Source organism: Myxine glutinosa, chromosome 1 (genome assembly GCF_964187855.1).
Source record: "Myxine glutinosa chromosome 1, kmMyxGlut1.1, whole genome shotgun sequence".
In the NCBI taxonomy this organism is placed as follows: Eukaryota; Metazoa; Chordata; class Myxini; order Myxiniformes; family Myxinidae; genus Myxine; species Myxine glutinosa.
In genome coordinates, this window is record NC_136261.1 from 368806714 (window position 1) to 368828327 (window position 21614).

Consider the following 21614-nt stretch of genomic DNA (forward strand, 5'->3'; position numbering starts at 1 on the left):
AGCCTGTCATCCTTCCGAGGTCGGCTAATTGAGTACCAGTTCACTGGTAATTCCCTGTTTGTCGTAAAAAGGCGACAAAAAGGGTTGGTGTCAGGAAGGGCATCCGGCCGTAAAACATTGCTTCAAAAAGGGGACCAACAAAAACAACAACAACCACAGTGCCTGAAAAAGGCCAACCCCCGCTTTGCGGGGAAAAATGGCCTCTAAAGGTGGTTTTTTAAATTTATACATATATATATATCAGTCACTATGTGACCTTCATATCATCAGTGGGGAACTGCCAGCAAGGTGTCCCATACAGCTGCTGCTGCACCTTGCTGGGAGCGATAAGCACCGCCTGCCACACGGTAACATTATCTCTGGTATCCACTCATCATATGGAGTCGACCTGGATGCGGTTGGGTGTTACTAATAATTGGTATCTGTCTGGTTCTCCAACCTAATGAGCGAACGTCATGACGTCATCGCCATGCATGTCCGCATTGCCTGCAAAGCTCCAGGGGAACCATCTAGCAGTGCGTCATTATGGATTATAAATTCAGATACTGTCACAAGTGCATGCAAAACTCACAGTTGCCGACCTGGTTTCGCCCTTGTTGGGGCTTCATCAGGGCAATGCAGTGAGCCTTCCATACACTTGTAACTCTGAAAACCTTTCGGTTTTTATATCAGTCACTATGCGACCTTCATATCATCAGTGGGACACCGCCAACAAGGTGTCCCATACAGTGGGACATACAGTGGCAGTGGGGAACAGTGAGGAACAGTGGGGAACCGCCAGCAAGGTGTCCAATGCGGACATGCATGGCGATGACGTCATTTTCCCGTCATCAGTCCGTCGGCGAAGGGCGAAGTAGAAGAAAAGCCGGGAGGAACGAAGCGGGAAGGACAACCGAGAAGAAGAAAGCTCAAAACGAGAAGCAGAAGGGCGACATCTGGATATGCATCCAGAATGGGAAGAAGCAAGAAGCAGGAAATGTCTGCCAGTGCGTTATTTTATCGACAGGCTCTGATGTCATCTGCCGCGCCCCACCAACCAGTGTCTCGCTTCTTATTAATCCTGGTTGTCACTCAAAGCCCCGACCAATGATGACCCCTTGAGGTGTGGCTTTCGGCCTGCTTGTCTTCGATGTGTGCTTTCCAGTGGTGTAGTTAGCGGCAGTCCTCACTGTTCTGGCTTCCTGGTGGTTTTATTATCTGAGTGCAGTTTAATGGCCGCTTTCTACTATATGTGTCTAATGCGGTGCCATACACGACGAAGGGAAGAAAATTACCGAGGTTGGGCGAACAAGGTCACTTATTCCATAATCCCTACAACTAGTTAACACAAGGACCATCCTCGTATAGCCACATGTAACACTTAATCTGACATTCGGTCTAAACAAATATTCTACTTATTACATGGTGGTGGTTCTTATCACGATCATCGGATCACCTACCTATACAAATCTACCTGACTTTACATATCACTTTTACATACCCCACCGACATAACAATATCATCGTTAACTGAACACGCAACTACTATGGCTCACTGCTATTATGGCCCATATACCCATATCAACCATGCACCCTATTATGTCACACAGTTTCTTGGCATGGGTTATGACTTCATAAGTTTTTAATTCTTCACTCACAGGAGGTCGCAGATGAAATATATGAAGTTTCAGATTTTTCAGATAGGGATTTCAAATCAACCAATTATGGCTGGAATACCACTTCACCGATGACATCATCATTATCACCCTATATACGTCATGGGGGAGTTGATGACATATGGCAAGTTTAAATTTTTTTCGTTGAGCGGTATCAGAGAAAATGATGTCCAATTTTCCTTATTCCATAATCCATACAGCTGGGGGGGTGTGTATGATGTCCAGTCCAATTTTGATATAATCCAATATGTCTGCCATATCATGTGACCTATAATGTCAGCTATCAATAAAATATTCTCCATGGGGTGTCCCTCCTATGTTTAAAGTTTTGCATCAACCGGACAAGCGGTTGCAGAGAAAAACATTTTTAAAGCGAGCTAAAATATGTGGACGTGGACACATGCACAGGCATTACCATAGTCTCGCATACCCTTCCAGGGACGGGACTAATGAATGAATTTCGCAAAGACCAAGAATTGGGTCATTCTGACACAGACGATGGTGCGATCGATCACTAGATCATCACTCCATGAAGACTCATCGCAAATTACTTTGTAAGGTCAACATGACATCATATTTACCCTCTCAATCACACACTCAACGGGTCCAATGAGATTTCAGAAAGATGAGACGTACCTTATAGATCATACCCTCTTTTGTGCCGACCAGGAAGATGTCAGCCATTTCTCGATGGAAGTCGATGGTCGTCCCACGATCTGATACATTAATGGGGGATGGGAGGGGGGTTGGGGGGGGCACAGTGCAGAGATAATTTTATTTTAAAAAACATGAATCCTTCCTTCCTTTCTCATTGAAAGGAAGTGCCTCAATTTTGAGGACAATTTCAAGGGAACCTGTGACATCATTGAATGCACATTGAAGGAGTGGTTCATATGAAAAACACAGATGATTAAAGGAAGATTGATGAGGGCGTCCAAACAATGGGGAGCACATTATATGAAAAGCAGAGTTGAAACGGAGAGGATTATAGACGATGTCTGGTTCCAATGGGCAAGGCAGGATAGCCGATTCAAGAATATGCGGGGGTGCTGTTTACCTACCACGTATGTAGTGACCGTTACCGAAGAGGACTCCAGAACAACCCCACCTTTCCACTGAGTCTCATTGAGCCATGTTTGGCATGAAGGAAAACCTCTGTTGGCCTATTTTAGCTGCAATGGAGCTGCAGAATGACGCCAGAAAGGCTGCAGACCACGTGTGTTATAGCCTAGGTTACATGCAGGCCAAACTAGGCTTTCACCACTCCTTTGATCACTCCATAGGTCTTCCCAAGCTCTCTTGACTCCGGTGCTGCACTTATAAAAAAGATCTCCTTTGTTCAACTTGGATCCACTGGAGTCACAATACCAAGAAAACAGACACCACTCCTGTAAGGCCTAACAAGCATGCCTCTTTCAATGTATGGACCTGAAAGACTCGGTCGTTATCTGACAAGGTTCAGGCCCAAACAGATTCTCAACCAATTATCATGGAGTGGAGGCCCTCCCTCCTTGAGAATCACCCTCTCCAGGTCTCTTCCGCCATTATAGTTTGATCAGATGTGTACCCGAGTGGCCTCATTCACATGACCAAGTCATGACCAAGTGCTTGTGACAAAGAGCAGTCATTGTGGGTGTATATGAAACATTCTATTTCAGGAAATAATGTTTAAATTACAATTTCCTATCATGGTCCTAATTAATGTTTATCTGATGTTATCTTGATCAATTAACAAAAATCACCAAAATCATAAATCAATAAACAATACTGACTACTCGTACTAGAAATAAATAAATAAATAAATAAATACACCTCCAGGGTTAAAATGGATTAGGAAAATCCAAATTTCTGGAAAATACTGCACATTGTAAAATTCCATAACTCCACCAGACCAGGTTTGCTTGCAAAATTCTGTGACTCGACCCGGTATTCGACCGTTGAGACTCGAATCCAGGTTGGATTGAAAAATTCCACCATGATACTCGACTTGAAAATCGGCCATTGAGACTCAAGACCAAGTTTGATTGTAAAATTCCGTGACTCGACTCAGAACTCGGCCATTGAGACTCAAGACCAAGTTTGATTGTAAAATTCCGTGACTCGACTCAGAACTCGACCAATGAGACTCAAGACCAAGCTTGATTGTAAAATTCCGTGACTCGACTCAGAACTCGACCAATGAGACTCAAGACCAAGTTTGATTGTAAAATTCCATGACTCGACTTGGTACTCGACCCTCGACTAGGCACTCAACCGTTCAGACTTGAGATCAGGTTTGATTGTAAAATTCCATAACTCGACTCGCTAGGTGACTGTTGAGAATTGAGTCCAATTCTTTTCCATAAACTCCAAAACCATGAAACCTAGCATCCCCAAACTTTGCATGCATGGTTCTCTAACTCCAAGGAAGTGCATGGATGAAAACTGGGTGTTTGGGTGTGTTGAAACACCACCCTTTTTGAAGAAGATTAACAGGGTGCTGATAACAAAAAAACAAAATAAGCTTTACCAAAACGGCGGTATGCCATCTTAGTCAGCCCTCCATGACATCGTTGGGTTCTTACGCCGCCATTTTGTTTCGGCCTATTGAAACGTGTCTTGGCTCGGAAACGCTTTGTACTCCCATGGACTAATTGAAGCATATAATCAAAATATGGATTCAGATTTGACGATCAGATCCCATACACTTGATAGGTATCGAAATCTGCAGTGAAATCTAGAAAATGTAACACATTAGCGATCCTTATAACTAATTGCAGGCCTATATCCTATACTCAGCTTTCAGCAAGGCTGTCTTTCCTCCTTCTCCATATTGCCAAAGCATTAAACTTACCTTTCTCTACTGTTCGTGCAATTATATCGAGTAAAATATTGAGAAATGTGCCCAAACTGTAACTTTATTGAGTAAAATGAAAATAATTAACCAGCAGGATCGACAGCAAGGCTTCTGCAGTCATGCCTGTGTACTCCATGGGGAAATATCCACAGTGAGGAAAGCAAAATAAATCAAATTAAAAATCGAATTAAAAAAACATGGCCCTCCTCCTGCTATGCCTACAGTCCATTTAATTAATTTCCTTCTTTTTAAAAAGCAGAAAGTACACTAATTGGCAAATAAAGGCATGTTTCAGGGTAAACCGTTGCTTCTTTGGGGTTGTTGTTTTGATGTACTTTATGTGTGTTTATGCTTTAAGGCCTCAAAATTTCAAACAGGACGCGGTACCTCGATCCACTCACAAGCACTCATACGGGAGATTTTTGAATGTGTGTGTATGTGTCGTTGGTTGTTATCTCCATTTGTAGGTTTCAGAAAGTTGAATGGAGCCCTCCCAAGTCTCAAAGTATCCACCTTCATGTGTGTGTGTGTGTGTTGTGTGTGTGTGTGTGTGTGTGTGTGTGTGTGTGTATATGTCTGAGTGTGTACACGTATGTGTGTGTGTGCATGTAAGTTGTTGCCTGCTATCTCCACATGTGGGAGGGTTTGAGGAGATGGAACAGAGACCTAAGTGATCTCAAAGTATCCACCTCATGTGTGTGTGTGTGTGTGTGTGTGTGTGTGTGTGTGTGTGTTTTTCCAACTTAAAATCGGAAATTGTCTTTTAGTCCATTAAATTCTGTGCTTTTGGCCAATGGGTATACGCTATAAACGACAGTGGTCATTAGGTGCACGCACAAGGGATAGAGCTCCCAGCTCAGCTGTGTAAGGGATGTTGTGGTATTTCATATTCAGCCTCTGGCTGCATCATTTTCTGGAAGCGCAGCTGTGTGGTGTGTGTGTGTGTGTGTGTGTGTGTGTGTGTGTGTGTGCGCAGTAATTAAGCATAACATATAATTCTCTTTACCAACCCCCCATCCTCCCCTCACCTTTCGCTCTCTTTTTACTCCCTTCCCCCCAGCTCCATCCTATCTCTCTCCCCAACCCCTCTGTCTCTCCCTGACCCCTCTTTCTCTCTCCACCACCCCCCTGTGTCTCTCCACCACCCCTCTATCTCTATCCACCATCCCTCTCTGTCTATCCACACCCTACTCTATCTCTCCCCCACCCTACTCTCTCTCCCCACCCTACTCTCTCTCCCCCCGCACCCCTCTCTTCCTCTCACCCACCCCTTCTCTCTCTCTCTCTCTCTCTCTCTCTCTCTCTCTCTCTCTCTCTCTCTCTCTCTCACCCTTCTCTGTCTCTCCCTCCTCTCCTCTCCCCTACCTTTCCCCTCCCTCTCCCCCACCCCTCCTTCCCCTCTCCTCGATCCCCCCTCCCTCTTAGTATTCACATCACAAAGCGGCTCTGTGTTAGGCAGGAACGTAAGGTACGTTTGTGAGTTTTTTTGTTTTTTTTGTATACTGAATCGAGGCTCGTGAAAGAGCCAACATTTATTTCACAAACAAATCAACCAGACAAACAAAATATATAAAAAGAGGGAGCGGAAGACAAGATGGGGAGAGAAGGGGAAGCACACAAACATAACATTTGAGAGCAGGGAGATGTGTGGGAGGGAGAGGGTATGGGGGGAGGAGGTGTGGGAAGGGGGGGGGGGGGGTGGGAGAAGTATAAAACACAAGGACACAAAGGACTTCCAGGACAGAAGTTGGTATTTCAAAAAAGTGGATTTGGGGTGAAATTAGCGGGGGTAGAAAAGATCAAGGTTTTGGATTGGAGAAGATAAGAGATTGTGGTGAACAGCTGTTTTAAAGACCTGGAGGGTGGAGTGGGATTGCAGAGAGTGAGGGAGTTTGTTCCAGAGGCGGGAGAAAAGAGGAATGAAGGAGTGAAGGTGAGCAGAGAGTCTTGATTTTGGTAGTTTAACCATAAGAGGGTTGCAGACAGATCTTGTGCGACCTGTAGGAATATTTGGGGGACAGAGCCCAGAGAGAGCTGGGGGAGCAAGGCCAGAGAGGAGTCGGTAGAAGACGGAAAGACCACCAACCTGTCTGCGGTGAGTGAGTGAAAGGCCCTTGGAGTTAGCTTCATCGCGGGAGACTCAATGATTCTGAAAAATAATAATGGTTAAAATTGTGTAAAAGTTATAATAATAATGGTGTAATAATAATGGTGTAAAACAATATTTTGATTTGGTTTTATTTCACCCCAAACTCACCAGATAAGTATTGTGCATCAAGTCCCACATCAGAACCATCATGTGTGAGCTGCATCACCTGAACAGGTATAAGGGCTGCATTCTGCACACATGGCACATGTCCACATGATAGGATCTAACATCTGATTATATCTTTATAAAAATCTAATCGATCTTTTTTTCAATATATATATATATATATATCTTCTATCTATCTTCTATTTATCTTCTATCTATCTTCTATCTATCTCCTGTCTACTTATCTATTTTACATATAGTGTATATATATATAATATATTGTTACATTTGTGGGGGGTAGATGATGAAATACCAAAGTGGAGGCAGGATTGTAAAGGTATAGCATGAACCGTGGACCCTCATTCTAACAACAACAATAACAACAACCGTCCATTAACCAACCATAACCGGCATAATTTCCGACAGAAGCTGAAAATTCTCGATCGACAACTAAACCCCACCTCCCAACGGATCGTAACCAACAGGCCATGCCTGAGCTTCGTCATTGGTCGAGAGGACGTGGGGTGTTTCGATGGAGCTCGGCCATTGGTCGGGATGATGTCAGAGATAGAGAAGATTCGAGCAGGAGGAAGAAGAGCCTCTCTCTCTCTCGGTCTGTTCTTTGTCTCGGGCGGTCGCTTTTGTCTTGTGTGCACTTGTGAGGTGACGTTTCTGATCTTTGTGGAACTTTTGCAACGTTGGAGGAGGGGGTGTTGTTGGACTGTGGTGCTTTTCGGGGGAGCTGGAGGCACGTTGCGCTTGGCGGTGTAAGTGAGGAAGGGCCGTTTGACTGTTTGCTTCGCACCTCGGCATTTTCGACGCGGGGTTTCGGTGCCATTGTCAGAGCGCGCAAGTGGCTACACCGGCAGCATAGACCAACAAGCCTTCAACACATTTTGGACCAGAGCTGAGTACCGGCTGACTGAATAATTTTTTATTTTTTATTTAATCATTCCCCTGTTGTGTATTTGGGTCTGATGGAGACGTCTCAAAGTAGAATCTTAGTTTTATTTCACCTTTAATTTCATCACTTTCGTATTGCATTTATTTTCATTAAATTATTGTGGCATTTTTGTATTGGTTGTGTTGTGTTTCTTTGTTCGTGGGTTTCGGGAATCAATCCGTGTGCTTTGTTCAGGTAAGCACCTCGCCGCCGTCCGTCCCATGCACGCCATAAAAAAATAACCACCAATAATTTGGCCGTTCGCCTCGGAAATTAAAGACCAAAGCAAATGTATATGGACACTTATGTTTGCATATTTCTGACCAAAACGTCTTCTTCTTCTTCAAATGAAAATAATACCCCAAAACACAGTCCATTAACTCTTAATTACGTATTGCGTACTATTGGAATATACCATTTGACCTTTTAGACTGCTGAGACCACTTAGCTTAGACCTTTGACAACCCTTTAAGTCCCCCAAGACCCTTATGACAACCAAAACACCGAAGAGCCAAAAGACCCTGAATACCCAAAAGACCCAAAATACCCTAAAGACCCCAAAGACCCATAACACCCTGAAGACTTAAAAGACCCCAATGACCCAAAAGAAAGGCCAAAACACCCCGAAGATCCAAAAGACCCTTAAATACCCCAAAAAATCAAAATGCCCCAAAGACCCGTAAAGACCCAGAGGAACCAAAAGACTCTTAAAACCCAAAAGCCCCTGAAGACCCAAAATAGCCTTAAAGACACTAAAGACCCTTAAATACCCCAAATACCCCAAATACCATTAATGACCCAGAGGATCCAAAAGTCCCTGAAGACCCAAATGACCCGGAAGACCCAAAAGACACCAAAGACCGAAAAGACCCCAAAGACCCAAAACACCCTGAATGAGCAAAATAAAATATATGACGTAAAAACTCGGCTGGAAGTCGAAGGGAGGTGGTGTATTGGGGCCACATCTGCTCTGTGAGGCTGGAAGTTCAACTGTTCCATCCAGTTTTTGATAAATTTGTATTGATTTTCCCATCCAACTCTAACTGATAATTTAAAATAAATATTAATTTGTATTCAGTTCCTTTTTATTTTTACGTGTTGAGTTCTGACTTCTGATTTGCAGTATATATTCAATCAGAGCACAAAATCTATTTGGCCGACCTGCCCCACCATCCACCATTCCATTCCCCCTCAAGCCATGATCCACCATCACCCCCATTCCTTCACTCCCTGAGAAAGTAGGCATTGTCAAAGATGCTTATCCCTGTGAAGCGACGTGTGGTGCGCCGAGCCACGCTTATATATATATATATATATATATATATATATATATATATATATATATATATATATATATATATATATATAGATAGATATGTATGTATATATATATATATATGTATGTATATATATATATATATATATATATATATATATATATACATATATATATATATATATAAGTTGTCAATTTACTTTACCGAGAAACCTCATCAGTCTTAACAGTTCGTGATTGTCAAAGGACAATCATAGCAAAAAAACCAAATGTTAATTCCCTTACAAACCGAACCTGTGACCCCTTATTAATGCTTCCAATTTATTTTCATGCACAATGCACATGTGAGGCGTACAAAAGAACACTCTGACAATGCTTTGTGTGAGCAGAAGCACAAAATTTCACGGGTGATGTATAATCTCAGTGTGGCTGGTTTGCACACCTACCAGAAGTAAAACATAATACCACAAATAATTCCGTCAATTTCCGTAAATTTGTCTGATTTCCGAATATACAGGTCTGATTTCCGAATCAGACCGTAAATTTCCAACGAAAATAACCTTTTCATCGATTTCCTTCCCCGAGAAACCTTAGCAATCTTAACGGTTATTGACTCGTATGTAGACGTGGAGTTGAGAGGAATGCACACTTGGAGTGTGGAGGGATGTGCATTTGGAATTTGGAGGGATGTGCAGTTGGAGTTTGGAGGAATCTGCAGATAGAGTTTGGATGGATGTGCACTTGGAGTTGGGAAGGAATGCAGACTTGGAGTTGGGAGGGATGTTGACGTGGCGATGAGAGAGGGAGAGGGGACTCGGTGTCGGGAGGGGCGGAGGGATGCAGACTTGTAGTTGGGAAGGGGAGGGATGCGGACTTGAAGTTGGGAGGAGTGCAGGGATGTGTAATGGAATTTGGGAGGTTGGGGTAGGGGGGAAGGGATGCATACTTGTTTGGAGGGGGTGAGGGGGGAGGGATGCGGACTTGAAAGAGAGAGGGGTTGAGGACTTGAAGACAAATTTTACACTACGCGGAATTTCCACGGGTCCTTGCCATTACGCTGTCAAAGGACATTCCTGTCAAACTCCCGAAATATTGCACACTCATTTGGAAACTATTCCATCAAAACAGCCCGGTGGAAGCAGGTTATCTGCTAGTAGTATAATATGAGTTATATATTATTAGGTCCTATAAAAGAACAATATATGAGTATAATATTATTATTATTATAGCGTTATAATAGAACAATACAGTATCAGAGCCTCGCTCCTATAAATAACAAGCACAAAAAGTTTTAATTAAAACAAAAGCCGCGTCGATGTTACACAATGCCTAGATGCAGCTGTGCCTATAACGTCGATGTTATAGGCACAGGACATTCCTATTGATTCGATTACTTGATGTTATTTTTCCATGCCATGACCATGCCGTGACCATGCCGCGATTTAAAAAAAAAATATCTCGGCAATTTCCCGTGTGTAGCGACACGTGAACGAAGCTATGCTCCTCTCTCCACATTATTGTGACGACGTATAAATTAAATATTTCATCGTGACGATTGTCATCAAATGGACGAATTTTTAATATATCTCGGCATTTTCCCATCTGTTATTTCAGGCGATGTATGACTGACCATGCCGCGATTTAAACAAAATATATATATATATCTCGGCATTTTCCCGTCTGTTATTTCGGGCGGTGTATGACTGACCATGCCGCGATTTAAAAAAAAAATCTCAATGGACTTGAAGTTACAGTCCTTTGAGAATTCATTTCGTTCTATAAACGGCAACTTTCATCGGATTTTCTTCCCGTTTTTTTTCAACCGAGTCTAAAACTATGTTAGCGACTGTGAAAAATGAAATGATATATCGAATTTGATTTGAAAGAAAACTGTGTGAGAGAGCAAGACACCATGGGCCTACAAAACAGGCCTCAAAGCTATGCGAGTTAATAAAATGGTGGATATTTGTTTATATGAATCCTCTCCCAGAATGGGTGGAGCTATGGTTCCCAGAATGGGTGGAGCTTTGAGGTTTTGTCTTCTCTGCAAGAACAACAACAAGAACAAGAACAACAACAACAGCAGAGGGCACTCTATGAGCAGCATCTGCGACGAGGCTAAAAATTAAATGATGTAACAAACCTTTCGCATCGTCCAGTACACAACTTGACCATCGGAGGAAACAGAGAGGAATCTTAGACGATCATCCATATCATTTTGCTGCCATTTCACCTGGTTGGACAATTCGGGAATGAATGAGAGAATAAACATAGAAGGAATGAAAATATTAAATGCAGTGATTAGAAGAACGGCAACAATGAAACAATAATAGAATTGATGATGTGAGCTCAGGTTGAAACCCAAAACACTTATGGTTTGCTCCATTTTATAACGTTCTGTAAATTAATGAGTGAACTCTAAAATAAAAGTGAACTTGAGTAATCGTCCATGATCTTCTCTACCCCATTTACTCTTCCCTATCCAAGCTCTCCCACTCACAGGTTACTATATGTTCTTCCCCACTTTCCCCTTGTCTGTCATCATTCATTCAGCCCTTCCCTTCATGCTCGTCAGGTACACCTGTCATCCCGTCACATTATCTTCATTCTGTAACATTACGTTCCTTCTGTCACATAACCTTCCCTGCTCTTCCATGGCTCAGACTTTGTATAAACCACCGTTTAGAGGCCATTTTACCCGCAAAGCGGGGGTTGGTCTTTTTCGGGGACCGTGGTTGTGCAAAAATAAAATTAAATAAAGCCCTGCCCAGACCTACAGGAGGCTGTGCTCCCTTGCAATGATACGACAAGCAGCCATATGCTGTGTACAAGAAAAGAAGGTTAACTCAAACTGGAATATAATAATACACGGATGAGTTTTTAAAGGGTGATCTGATATAAATTGCCTGTATATATATCACCTGTTTTTTTCAAAAGGTTCACCTTCATGAAATGTTCATAGCTCATTATCCCCGAAATAGCAATACACCCAGAGCAGCAGGTTTCCATAAAACTTCCCAAAATCCACTGCCAGAATGGCAATTTCTAAATACTGTCGGACCCTGGTATTCGCGGGTGATAAAATGCGACCTGTTTCTCTATTCGCGGAAAAGTGTCCCGCTAATTCGCGGGGTCTTTTTCTATTCGCGGCCATGTTCCGCGAATTCGCGTTTTTTTTTTCTATTTGCTGCCGTGTTCCGCAAATTCGCGGGGGTTTTCTTTCCTATTCGCGGCCGTGCTTCGTGCATTCGCGGGGTTTTTTTCCTATTCGCGGTCGTATTCCGCAAATTTGCGGTTTTTCAGGGGCGCAAAAAAAATTTCACAAGCCGTTAGCTTCACATACGATATTTATAAAACCTTTGCAGATTATCGTCGACATTCGCAGGATTTGCTTCACCATTCGCGGATTTTGACTCTCTATTCATGGTTTGGTCCTCTCTATTCATGGATTTTCGTGACTTGGGAACCTATCCCCCCTTTTTCCATTAAAACAATGCCCCACTATTCGCGGGTTTCAATATTCGCGGATTTACATGTAGCAAGGTCCGAGGGTACAAACCTGTTGAACGTGTGGCGAGGAATGTGATGAAAAACGGACATTTAAAATGACCAATTTCATTACTCACGTCATTCAACCTGGAAAGAGGTGAAGCGCTTGGCAGGCTGTGCTTGTTCACGAACTGGGAAACGTCATATTGAAAGGAACTTCTGACTGTGCATTAGAGTGGTCTACCTTGTTGTGAAATCATAATGAAGTGATGTTAATCACCGAGTGAAAATGATCTGAACATGAATACCTGCCATACGGGGTCCCTATGGACTCCTCTTTTTGATGCGTATTGACTCGTCGGCTCATTCTGAAGAGACATCACGATCGGGAATCCATCGTAGCAACCTAGCACGGCTAGGTGAGCGAAAGTGGGGTGGATGTCGATGGAAAGGACTCCGCTCTCAATGGGAAACATTGCTTCAGGGAAAGATTGATTCTTCAAAGAGTAGAGTATGAGTATCCCATCCGACTCTCTTTTACTGTCAACTGAGGATGAGGAGGGAATGAATAAGCAGAATGAATGAAGGATTCAATATTATTTTTACCTGGGGTGTGTGGGATTGTTGAGGGTAACATGCATCAAAACTTCACATGCAAATGTGTTCCTTGATATAGGTTCCTTGATATAAAGCAATCATTGTCCTACCGACTGTGTTGTTAATTTTTGACCTCCCAGCAAAATGATGTTTGGATTACCATCCCTGACAACCATCAAATTGATTGGACTGGTAAAGGAAAGGTCATGCTAATCCCCTTAGCCTTCTGTGGAGACAACCTTGGCTCATAGAATAGCAATGTGATGGAAGGGGGAAGGTAACACACCGAGTTGTGGGAATCTGGGCAATTAATGGATATAACAAGGTGATGAAAGAACAGGAGGAAGAGAGATAGAGGAGGCGTGGTGGAAACATAACAACCTGCAAATATATTGGGGTGGGGTAGAGGAGGGTGCATGAGAGAGAAACCATCATGGGTAATGGTGTAGGTTGACCTGACTTGGTGGTGTCCTACCAACTTGAAACCCTGAAAGCGAGGAAAGTCATTCCAAACGAAAACGAAATTTCAAATCAATCCAAACAGGAAAACATACTGTTTTTAGCGACGTCATAATATAACATTGAAGGACACAATATCCTTGTAGGCACTTCCAGGAACCTCCAGGTAAGCTAAAACAGTACTTAGACAAAATATTATGCCATTGTACACCATCTCGGCCAATCAAATTTGCTGCTCATGCTCTTAGGGTGGTAGAATGTCAAGATTTAGCCAAAATCGCAGCTCGTACGAAATATACAGGGTGACCTGAAAGTCGTTTTACTCCAGTAAGTCGCTCCAGTAAAGCATTCGTTCTTAAACTATTTTAATATCCAGGTTTCATTGGGCAGTAATTACAATAATTAATTAATCATTTATTGTATCTGTATGTGCTCCGTCAATCTCCCTGCACTACTGAATTTGTCGCCAAGTCCTCTTAAACATGTTGTGTAGCATTTGGCGAGTCACTTGTGTGAAAGATGCCATGAGTACAACGTGCAATTCTTCAATCGCCCAATACTGGTTTGTCGCTACTTTCCCCTTGATGAAGCCCCACAAAGGGTTGTATGGAGTCGTTAGATCCGCAGAGGGAAAGGGAAAAAGGTACGAGAAATTTAGTGGGGGTAAAGGGACTTTCTGGCCACCCTGTAGATTGTGCTCGGAAACACAAATCAAGAGTTGAAAAGACCCTTTCCATGCCCTTTTTCTCAAGTGAGGTGCTATATGAACTAGTTCCCTGCCATGAATCATCCGCCAGTGCTTCAATAGTTGCTTTCACAAAAAAAAACTTCCTAATTTAGCTTTTCTTTGGATAGGTCCACCAAATCATTCTACTCATCTGAAACTTTAATCGCTTAAGTTTTATATTAGCGTTTAGTCCCATTCCCTCACATGTCACATACTGTAGCTAACTGTCAATGTAATTTGAAAAGGATGCAGCCAGTCACATCACACTCTGTAAATACCGCAATATCTGCCGTGACTCCGTTTCACTTTGCCACTCACTTTAGGATTTGTGGGTGCATATGATTTAGTGTTTTCTTATCTTAATTGTGAACTACTGAAATAAAATCATCCCGTTTGGGGGAGGGGAAGGGGGTTTGACCCCATTGTCTCCCCCCAAATCAGGCTGTGCCACACATACATACCATACCCCCATAATTTACAGGATGAAACAAAAATACCAACAAGAAAGAGCAATCAGAGATGGCAGACCCTCACCGGGACGTGTTTTTAATGGTTTTAATGCTTTTGTTTCAACAAATATGGCTGCCATCCACGTGACCAATGACCTCATGAAAAATTTCTCCACCAATTTATCCATAGATGACGCTCAAGAAATGTAATTTTGATCGGATTAAGTTTTGTACTTGTCGAATTATGACCTCATAATGGAGGAACCTATGACATCATCATTAACATATGTTATTCCCCATGGAGAGTTATTTACAATGAGCGATGTCTCAATGATATGCAGCGCTTTCGGGAATATAGAGTTTTATATGTTATATTTTTGGTGCAAAGTTTTTAGGTTTTTCCAAGATGGCGCTCATACCACGTGACCTATGACGTCATAATTATCATTTAAAAATTACACAGGAGGAGGTGCACCTATGGTGAAAATGTCCTGTCGATCGGACCAACGGTTGCAGAGGAAATCATATTTATTCTGCGTGGACAAACAAACAGACAGAAAAACGGACTCAAATGCAATACCCTCTCCTCTGGCGAGGGTAACAATGGAATGCTGTCATAGTAGCATTGTATCAGTGAAATCGTAATTTCAAAGAAGGTGATGTAGCACACTTACATGAGCCATATCCAGCCACAATGAGGTCTTCATAATGCAGGTTCCTTGGCAGATTGGATACAATGCCATAGATGGAAGAGAGGAGTGATAAGAGTGGTGTCGAAACACGTGCCAGTAGGGGACGGAAATACAAGACGGGTAACAAAATAGGCATAAGTGTGTGTTTCTGTGCGTGCGTGCTTCTACATACCAGCAAAGTGCAGTGACAGCCATATTTTTCACTTTCTCATTATAGAAACTCCACAGAGGAAGAAGAGTACCGGCTGTGCCTCGAAAATCATCTGATGCATCTTCAAAGTACCTGTAATCTGTAAATAAATATTTCATACTAGTGAAGTACCCGTGCTATTCCCGGGCGAGAACACAAAATCTAAGAAAACTAGAACAACACTCTTCGACATCACGACGTCGACTGATATGCCTCCGCCCACATTATTACATCATTATACTACTTGTACCAAGTTTGATTTCAATCCATTCAGCTGCTCTCAAGTTATCACATTTTTACTCGACATGACCTCTGACCTTTGACCACTTGACCCCAAAATTGAATCGGTTCATGTTTACATCATTATACAAGAGCGTGACTCGGTGCGCTCCGCGCACCTCACCACACGTCACTTCAGAGGGATAGGCCTCTTTGACCATGTCTGCTTTCTCAGTGAATGAGGGATGGGGGAATGGTGGAGGGGGTATGGAACGGTTCAGCGGTGATGTGTGAACGGTGCGGTGAACGGTGAACGGTGGTGATGGGGCGGACAAATAGATTTTGTGCTCTAATTGAATATATACTGTAAATCAGAAGTCAGAAAACAACACGTATAAATAAAAAAGAACTGAACACAAATTAATATTTATTTGAAATTATCAGTTCGAGCTGGAAGGGAAGGTCAATACAAATTTATCAAAAACTGGATGGGAAAGTTGAACTTGCAGCCTCACAGAGCAGATGTGCCCCCAATACACCACCTCCCTCAGACCTCCGGCCGGGTTTTTACGACGTATCTTTTATTTTTCAGTTAAAAAAATTTTTTAAATTACATTTTAACTTTAAAAAAAGTTTTTGAAAATCGGTGTTTTATTACAACAAATTTTATTACACCCAACGGCCTGGACACGAGAGGGTCTTCCTCCAATGGGGGAACAAATCCATGTCCTCTATTAGAAACACCACTGGGGGCGGAGTGAAGCAATTCGATTAATAAACAGGATTAAATTGATAGATGTGGGGAAACTACATGCCCAGATCGCTGAGATGGGAGAGCACTGGTACAGTTTTCCAGAGGACCTGGGTTTGATTCCTGGTCTAGGCATGTAATTTTCCCACATATATCAATTTAATTATTTAATCCTGATCATTAATCTAATAAGTAATTTTGGTTGCGTGTTTTTGCGCGTTTATCTGTTACTCTTTCATGGCCAAAATAACCGCATTGAAAGGCTCGTTCAGCCAGGCAGTTGGGATGCGACTCCCTAATCTCCCACAGGTGGCGCTGGGCAGCCCCACTGCTGGTAAGTGTATGGATATGACCTGTTCTCTCGGTGAATTTTGGTTGTCCTTGTGGCTTCATAAATTTGGTTAAAGGTGGATTGGTTGCAGTCTCCACACCACCAGATGATCACATCACGTGACTTCGGTTGCAAAGCTGAAGATTAAGATCATTCACATCATCGCCTATCCGCGTGTCCCTCACCCACTTCGGGGACTCCAATCTGTAGTTGGCAGATGCAGATCTGACATGGAGTATTTGGGGTGAGTGACGGTCGTGGTCATTTTGACATTACTCACAGGATTCGAACCGGGCAACTCGTACAGACTCCTCTCTCTCTCCCTATACTTAATTTCATCCATTGGGAGTAACTTGTGTTTCATTTTTGCATCCTCTATGCTGCCACAAGTGAATAAGCACAGTGTACGGCACACCGATTGTCCACATGATGTAATTTTCTCACTCTCCTCAACCCACATTCTCAGTTCATATTGTTCACGATTTCAGTTCACGATCTCAGTTCACGATTCAATTAATGTATTTTACCCTCTCTCGTATCTATTCTTAATCACATTCATTTCAGGTAAATCTCACCTTGAGCAATCTCTTCGGAGTTGTTCATGTTCACCACTCTTTCTATGATCTTCGCTGCTCTTTTGATATTGCTGAGGTCATCGCTCTTGGAGTAGGAGTAGTAGGTCGTGTGGTCAGATACTGGGCTGTCATCCTTAAAAGTATATACGTTTCACAACCACACACACTCGTCGACAACAACTCTGCATACTGTACAACATGAACTTGATCGATCTTTTTGCCTGAATGATGAATCACTACTTCTTATGAGATGCTCGTGAGAGTCTATGTACAAGCCTGACAGAATGAGGAAACTAAGAACAAGTAGGTGTCCCTTGGTATAATTTTCTGAGTCCTCTGTTGGCTCTCCTTGCTATTCTTTTTGTCCGTTTATTATTATCTATTCTATAGAGTTGTGGTCTTTCCCTTCGTGTTATCAATATCATCTGTGTGTGTGTGTTTGCTTTCTCTACACAAGGAGAATTATCTTATTATAATTCACCAAATGTCCGTCTGTCCGTCCGAAGGTACCGCAAAAACGGCTGAACCCATCGCAACGATATTTTGGATGGGTAATCCTGGGATCTCCTGGAGTAAGATAGGGAATATTGTTTTTCCAATTTCAGCTTTGGCCTCCAGCATTTTCAGGTTTGGGCTCCCGCATAACGTTATTTTCCTGGGTGCCGCACAAACGGCTGCACCGATCGGCTGGACTGATCAGACTCGGTGACCTCGGACAAAGACCTTTTATAAGAAGATGGGTTGAATCCCTGCTTGAGAGAATGCCAACCCCCTCCCCACCATCACGGTCGTCTCTCCAACTCACAATCCCATGAGATATGCGGAAAGGACGACTCAAAACCAATTATCTTCTTTTTGATTCGTATATAAACATCATTACAAGTAAATAATGACCTCGGCCAAAGTTCAAACGACGTTTAATCTCTAAATGAGAGAATTTCACATAGCTATTTGGGCGGTGTATACGCTAACAGATCGTTGTCTCCATCGATCTTGCCAAGGCCTTAACACCTATCGGCTCAACATCCTTTTAACTGGTTTTTCGGTTTTTCGAAAACCGAAAAATTGGTTTTTCGAAGCTGTCCCGACCTTCACGCACATTCGGAGTTAAGTAATTGTTCACAATTGTATTTTTGTCGAAACTGTATTTATCTTACGTGTGTGTACCTAAAGTGCGTCCCTTGGAAGATTAACGGTGTTAATCTTTCATACCTGTGTAGAGTGGTCGAGTATTTCGTGCCACGATATTGTTGCGGTTTTGAGTTTTGTATAATAAAGGTTCAATTTTCCCCTCATAGTTAGTCACACAAACAACATGTAGCCTCGCGATAGTGCAGTTATCTCTTAGTATTTGTGAGCATAGTCCTTTTCCTGTGTTAATTCTGCGTTGAGTAGAGTAAGGAGAATAGGTCCTCCTCCTACTTCCATTGCCTTATCCCGCCTCCATTGCCTCATGCCTCTTTGTGCTGCCTTTGGTTCTTTTGGCGCGAATTAACACGAGGCAGACCGAGGAGGGTCGGGGCGGGACCGAATGAGGGTGGCAGAGAAGCTGACGGTAAGCACGAGCCACCAATCAGGGCTCAGAGGGTGTGGCGGCAGCACTGCGTCACATGGCGTGGTTGGAAGGTTCAAGAAGGTTCGGGGCGTATTGATATAAGCGGTTGCGCAAAGCCCCCACCAGCAATTGAGGTACGAGGAGTGAGTTGGATTGAAGAGAGCAGTGCGGTGAGTTGGCAGTCAGCAGAGGACTTTGAAAGATACGAGATCGGCAAAAGACGCGCATGAACCAGGATACGCGCTCGTATAAAAGTGACGCTCGGTTGAGCTTGAAGCCGAGCCTCATATAGTGCATTGAGTTACGCGAGTGATAACGGGCTGTGTAACCGCCAGCCGCGCTGAGAGACGCGTACATTTCCCGCCTTCCTGCCTCATCATCATCTGCTTTTGTTCGGGAGATGCGCTATGAGGATCCTTCCACCGCCTGCTTGCCATCATCGTGGGACGTGCTGTGACCAAGGAGAGCCGGACGGGGCCGTTCCTGGATGACCAAGTCGGCGCGTTTGGCCTGAACATCATCCTGCCTGCCATTCCCCGTGTGAGTGTGAATGTGCCCGAGTCTGGGTTTAGAATAAGACTGCTTAAGTTCTGCTCTGTGTCTCTGCTTCTACCGATCATTGTACATAATATTGGGAATAATAATTAAACCTGTGTTCTTCCTTCCATTCGATTGTTCTTGTGTTTTCCCTCATTGACTAAGCGAGGTACAAATAGAACCGCTCTAATCGGGGTCCAACATTAACGGTGACTGCACGGACCACGTGGTACGCAATCCGCTCGGTGCACTCAAATTACACGTGGCTCGTGCGAGGCTTGGTTCCCCGCTTCTGTGGCGGCGCGGGTATTTAGGTATGAGCGAGACTTGGTCCCGAAACTCTACCTTACATTTGCGTTTCAAGTCTCTCGTTTCAAGTCAAGTCTTTCAAGATTCAAGTTTCAAGTTTCAAGAGGCGTTTCAAGTCTCTTGGTTACGCCAGGCCCAGAAAGAACAAGGGGCTTAATCCCCCCCCTGGTAAGGGTAAGAAGGGTGGCGGAAAACCGTAACAATATATTGCGGCCTTGTTGTTGTTCTTTAAGCTTCCTACCTGGAGGCTTTGTTTTCTCTCAGCGGTTGATTGCGGTCCTGCTACTCTCGTTCTCTCAGTTTTTTCCCAGTCTTTTCACCCCATACTTCCTTGCTTAAAATCTTAACTAAAAAAACAAAAAAAAAAACACCATTTCCTTCTTTGTTCTTTTCGTTCGTTCGTTCTTCGACCACGTGTTTCACCCCATTTCACGCCATTCCCCAGATCTGTTTAGCCCTGTTCGTTTTGCTGACATCTTTTGCCCTGTTCACGTGATTCGTGGTTGTCCCTCTAGGCTCCCTCTCCCCATTGGTTTTTTTGTGAATATTAGATTGTTCTTCACGGTTCTGTTTAAATATGTTTAAACTTTCCCCTGCAGTGTTTTATTCAGTGGTGTATTACAACACGCTGTTGTTCTTCCTATTTAAAAGGCTCTTTTCAATTTACTCTCCAACTCATTCCACTTTAAAAAAATATTCAATCTCTTATAATTCTAAATCACTACATGCTCTAAATTCAAATTCATTCCACCCCTCCTCCATCGTTCTTAAACGGATCGCTAACTTGAAAATCACAATGAACCCAATTTGTTATAAATGTTTGTCTTTCATTAATCATCCCCTTTCTGAACTCCCCCCTTGCCCCTCCCCTCCAAATCTACCCCATTGCCCCTACCCTCCTAAACTCCCTCCTTGCCCCTCCCCTTCTAAACTCCCCCTAACCCCTCCCCTTCAAAACTCCACCCCAACCCCTCCCATTCAGATCTCCCCCCTTACCATCCCTCTCCAATTCTCCCCTCTCCCACCCTATTCTCAAAGCTGCCTCCTCCCGACTTCATCTCCCTTATATCTCATACCTCCACCTCACCCAACCTTCTACTTTCCTCTGCCACCCCTCAAAGAACCCCTTACTGTGCCTCATCCCATCACCATCAAACCTTTTGTCCTCATCCTTCCCTTTCTTGTAACTCTTCTGTAATCTATGACACGCTATTAACTGCTCTTCCTACCTCTCCCGCTCATCCTTCATCCGCCCCTACCCCACCCCTCCCCTCTCCTGCACCCGATGCTCCCCCTCTCTCCTCATTAACGATATGGACCTCAAACATCCGGGTCTTCGCTCAAACCTGATTGATCTCTCCATTCAGGTTGCTTCTGACAATCCAGACTTGATCTGCTTAACAGAAACTTTCCTCCATCAAGATGTCTCTGATTCCTTAATATCTCTTCCTGGTTACTCCCTCCTCCGGTATGATAGACCTGAGCCTCGTCCTGGTGGTGGGGTTGCTATCTTTATCAAAATCTCTCTTCCTCACACTCCTTGCACTGCCCTCTCTCCACCCCACCCCCAGGAGTACCTCTGACTACGGCTTCCTGTCCGCTCCCACCTTTTGTTCATATGTGTTCTGTACCATCCTTCAAACAGTGATGACTCCATTTACATGTCACTGTCTGACAACATGGACCAACTTCTATCAACTCATCCCAACTCTCTCTTCCTCATATGTGGCGACTTCAACTGTCATCATGCCAGCTGGCTGGGTGTGGGTTC

The 21614-nt window shown here is 43.4% G+C and overlaps 2 protein-coding genes across 2 annotated transcripts in view; one reads left to right on the forward strand and one right to left on the reverse strand.

Moving 5' to 3' along the window:
• The window catches only part of LOC137414956 (E3 ubiquitin/ISG15 ligase TRIM25-like), a 1058494-nt gene that overhangs the window by 257896 nt on the left and 778984 nt on the right, over positions 1-21614 (forward strand). The window lies entirely within an intron of this gene.
• The window catches only part of LOC137419277 (dynein axonemal intermediate chain 1-like), a 99431-nt gene that overhangs the window by 39641 nt on the left and 38176 nt on the right, over positions 1-21614 (reverse strand). Inside the window, exons 3-9 of the mRNA XM_078771111.1 lie at positions 17443-17575; positions 15549-15666; positions 15359-15402; positions 12761-12999; positions 11107-11196; positions 6748-6829; positions 2291-2370 (exon numbers count right to left, since the gene is read on the reverse strand). Coding sequence (XP_078627237.1) covers positions 2291-2370; positions 6748-6829; positions 11107-11196; positions 12761-12999; positions 15359-15402; positions 15549-15666; positions 17443-17575 — 786 coding nt within the window. The remainder of the gene's footprint in view (positions 1-2290; positions 2371-6747; positions 6830-11106; positions 11197-12760; positions 13000-15358; positions 15403-15548; positions 15667-17442; positions 17576-21614) is intronic.